At 63.9% G+C, this 4,399-nt stretch overlaps 1 protein-coding gene across 1 annotated transcript; it reads left to right on the top strand.

Annotated features, from left to right (window-relative positions):
* Nucleotides 1-619: 619 nt before the first annotated feature.
* Nucleotides 620-4,393, top strand: LOC102763995 (zinc finger protein 154). Its single transcript, XM_015568237.1, has 4 exons — nt 620-656; nt 914-1,243; nt 2,308-2,399; nt 2,556-4,393. Exons 1-4 carry the CDS (start codon nt 620-622, stop codon nt 3,819-3,821), a joined length of 1,725 nt encoding a protein of 574 aa, XP_015423723.1. The 3' UTR covers nt 3,822-4,393.
* Nucleotides 4,394-4,399: the final 6 nt, after the last annotated feature.

The following is a 4,399-nucleotide window of genomic DNA, read 5'->3' as shown; positions in this document are numbered from 1 at the left end:
TGAGCGACAGGCTGGGAAGAAGAGGTCAGTGCCCGGCTGGGCCTCTTTCTGGGCCCCGGCTGGAGGGACGGCCTGTCAATCACCGATGAGGGCGGGAGGAGGAACGTCCCAGGTGCCAGGCTTCCGGGGAGGAGTGGACAGAAGGCGGAGAGGCCGGGGTGGTGGGAGCAGGTGACCTAGAGGTCATTCCTTAGTCCGGAGCTCTGTGGGGGTCCACGGAGCCGGTGTGTCAGCCAGGCTGTCAGATGAGCTCATCTGTGAGGTGAGGGCTGAGCCACGTCCCCTGAGTGCGGGCTAAAGTCCTTCATCCCCACACCCCAGGGCGTGACTGTCGTTGGCCACAGGGTCCTTGGACTTGGGCTCTGACACAGGGTGACGGGGGCTGCGTTAGCCCCAGCACAGTCACCCGGCAGGAGGGGGGCAGGTGTCAGGACAAGGGCTGCGGCTCTTGGGCAGCTCGGACCCTACAGTGGGCGCAGCACAGAGTGGATCGGCGTGGCCGGTGGATGAGAGAAGGGAAGGTCTGACTGCGGGAGGAGGGGACCCTGGGTATGTTGGAGGCGCCTGAGACGGAAGCGAGACCCCAGGCGGACGGCCTTCACAGGGGGCGTGAGGGGCCATGTGGTCTGTTACAGTACGAGGTCCTGTTGTGCCCAGTACGTTACTGACTTCAGAGCGGAAGGAAGAGGGAGAGAGAGGAGCATCAGTGACGAGAGAGAGTCCCTGATCTGTAGGCCCCACACAGGGATCCAGCCTGCAGCCTGGGACTGTGCCCTGGCCTGGCTCCCAGGTGGACACTCAGCCCCGAGCCTCGCCAGCCGGGCTGAGCCATGTGAGGGGTGACATGTCAGAGAAGAGCAGGTGGAGAGTGTGTGAGGCAGTGGCCCCCGGTCCTAGGCACTAGGGACGTAAGTGAAGGTTGCAGGCACGTGGGGTGTAGCGTGGAGGCCCACTAGGAGGGTATTGGGGAGCCGCCTGGCTGGGGTGCTGGTGAGCGCACGGGGGCCCCCTGGGGAGAGGCCTGGCATTCCTCTGAGCGGGTGTCGGGCAGGTGTGAGGGGAGAGGGGCTGCCGGGCCTGCAGGGGGTTTGCAGCTTCACCTCTACCTCGTGGCAGGGCCGCGTGAGCTTTGAGGACGTGGTCCTGTACTTCTCCTGGGAGGAGTGGGGGCTCCTGGACGAGACGCAGCGATGCCTCTACCACGACGTGATGCTGGAGAACTTTGCCCTGGTGACCTCGCTGGGTGAGTCCCCACACCCACCCAGTGACGGGTGAGACTCATCTTCTCTTTTAAAAAATATTGTTACTGATTTCAGAGCGGAAGAGAGAGAAAGAGAGACATAATGGTGAGAGAGAATCACGGATCGGCTGCCTCCAGCACACCCCCCACTGGGGATGGAGCCCGCCTCCCGGGCCTGTGCCCCGACCGGGGATCAAACCCTGACCTCCTGGTTCACAGGTTGACGCTCGGTCACCAGCTGGGCTCCACCTTCTCAGTTGCAGTCGGCGTTCATGTTGCTGCATTGGTGTTGGCGGCACTTGACCCCGTGTTCTCTGGGAGACCCCACCGGGCTTGCTCTCCCCAGGGTGCACTACTCTGCTTGTGTCGAGACCTTTCCCCAGCTCCCTGCCCCGGCAGACTCACTGCAGACCTGCAGCCCAGACGTGCTCCTCAGCTGGCCTGCCTCTCTGTCTGGCCCCCCGGCTGGATCACTCCCAGGCCGTTCTCCCCGTGACCCCGTCTGTGCCCGTCCGGGTCGTCACTGCTGTGTCCCAGGGTCGTTCTCACAGAACCCCTGCCCGTCTGTGCAGCATTTAGTTGTTTCCCGTCTGTTACGTTCAGTGCTGGCTCCTCACTTCCTGCCTGAGGGCTCTGTCCCCTTGCCCCCCCACCCCCATTCACCTGGGGTTCAGGGAGCAGCGTCCTGGGTGCCCCGTGATGGGCGTGACGGTGAATGGCAGCAGCGGGCATTGCGGGGGCGTGCCCAGGCCCCACCGCGTGCCTGCCTGCCCATCCCCCTGCTGGACATTTCTCTCGGCCTCTTTCTGCCCAGACTCTGATCCTCTGTGGCCTGTTGTCCTCTCACCTGTAATGTTGCGAGGGTCGCACACACCTTTCAGACCACCTCTGGCTGGCGCAGCAGTTGAACATCGACCCATGAACCAGGAGGTCACAGTTCGGTTCCTGGTCGGGGCGGGTGCCCAGTTGGCAGACTCAGTCTCCAGTGTGGGCCGTACGGGAGGCAGCTGACTGGTTCTCTCTCATCATGGATGTTTCTCTCTCCCCCTCTCCCTTCCTCTCTGAAGGCCATAGGAAGAGGAGTCACTTGGTGACCCCCTTAATTCTTGGGGCTTTTCGAGCTCCAGTCCTTGGTACAAAGCAGCCCCATTCACCAACCTGAAAACTGTCCACTGCATTCAGTTCTTGGGCGACCCTCACGCACGTCTGCGGTCAGCGTGCACTCAGCAGCCTCTCTGTGCCCCCAGGTTGCTGGTACCGAGCCGAGGCGGAGGCGGAGGCGGCGGCAGAGGAGGAGGAGCAGGAGCAGGAGCAGGAGGAGGAGGACGAGGAGGAGCCGTCTGTGCAGGGTGTGACTGTGGCCCGGACATCCCCGGGCCCGACGCCAAGCCCATACCCAGCCACTCAGGACGCTCAGCCCTGTGAGAAGTGTGTCCTGGTCGGGGGAGGCGTGCTGTGCCTGACCGAGCTCCCGGGCGCCTGCGAGGCCTGCGGAAGGCAGCCCTGGCTCGTGGCCGGCCTGCGCGGGAAGCCGCCCTGGAGCGCCGTGGACGCCGTGGACACAGCCTCGTGTGTGACGAGCTGCAGGTTCCACACGTCGGGGAAGCCCTTCGCCTTCTGTGGGGCCGTCAGGGAGGACTTCCTGGCCATGGTGGGTCTCCTGCAGCACCAGGCCTCCCTCAGAGGGGCACCGCCCCCCGGCAGCTTCCAGTGCGGGGCTGGGGAGGCCTGGCACCGCGGGGGGAGCCATTACCCTGGCACTGACGACGGGCAGCCACTCGGCTACGAGTACAAACCCCTTCAGCACCAGCAGCCTCCCCCTCAGAGTCACCATGAATGTGAGGACGGCGAGAAGCCCTTTCAGCAAAGCTCCGCGGTCCCCGGCGGCCAGGCCCCTGGCTCGGCCGTGAGGTCCTACGAGTGCAACGAGTGCGGGCGCTCCTTCAGCCAAAGCTACTACCTCATCCAGCACCACAGGCTCCACACCGGGGCCCGGCCCTACAAGTGCAGCGAGTGCGGGAAGGCCTTCACCTACAAGCTCCGGCTGGTGCAGCACCTGCAGATCCACAACCGGGTGAAGCCGTACGAGTGCGGGGAGTGTAGGAAGGCCTTCAGCTACAGCTCCACGCTCATCAAGCACCAGCGCGTGCACACGGGCGCCCGGCCGTACAAGTGTGGCGAGTGCGGGAGCTCCTTCAGCCAGAGCTCCAACCTGGTCCAGCACCAGAAGATCCACAACGGGGCGCGGCCGTACAAGTGCAGCGAGTGCGGGAAGTCCTTCAGCTACAAGTGCAAGCTCGTGCAGCACCTGCGGATCCACACTGGGGAGCGGCCTTATGAGTGCGGGGACTGTGGGCGATCTTTCAGCCACAGCTCCACGCTCAACCAGCACCGGAGGATCCACACCGGAGCCAGGCCTTACAAGTGCGACGAGTGTGAGAAATCCTTCAGCCAAAAGTCCAACCTCATCCAGCACCAGAGAGTTCACACGGGAGAACGGCCTTACGAGTGCGGGGAGTGTGGGAAATCCTTCAGCCAGAGCTCCCACATCATCCAGCACAGGAAACTTCACACCCGATGACCTTAGGGTGCGCAGTGACTTCGGGCGCCTTGTCAGCCGCTGCTCTGTTGTCAGTTTAACACGACGGCGGAACCCAGAGATTCTTTAAAGGTGTGAACCTTGTTTGGCCCCAGAGAGTCCACACGGGAGAAGCCTGAGACCCGCCTCAGGGACACGCCCCTTCCTGTCGGGAAGCCTGACGGTGAGCTTCACGCTGCAGCGGCACAGCAGGGAGACCCCCCCATGGGTTCTTCCGGATGCACAGGAAACGTATTTCTTCTCCGCCGCCTCCTTTGCCTGAGTTCATGCCCCTGCCCGGACCATCGCACACTCTGCCAACCACCCCAGGTTCCTCGATGGGTCTGAGGGGGAGGGAGACTCTTCCCTCCTTTCTGGCCCAGGGCATCATCCGGGCTCAGTTTGTTGGCTCAGGTCGGGCCGGGGGATGGTGTCTTGAGAAGAAGGGTTGCCCCTCTGCCAGGCCTCCCGGGAGGGACGGGCAGCACTCTGTGGTCCTCACGCCTGGGTGCCGGCCCCGAGGAGGAGGTCAGGCTGGACAAGCTCCGTGGCTCCCTCCAGGGCAGGTGGGCTGCCTCCCG

Source organism: Myotis davidii, unplaced genomic scaffold (assembly GCF_000327345.1).
Source record: "Myotis davidii unplaced genomic scaffold, ASM32734v1 scaffold1205, whole genome shotgun sequence".
NCBI classification, from domain to species: Eukaryota; Metazoa; Chordata; class Mammalia; order Chiroptera; family Vespertilionidae; genus Myotis; species Myotis davidii.
The sequence above is the reverse complement of the archived record's forward strand: the minus strand, read 5'-3'. Positions and strand labels throughout refer to the sequence as shown.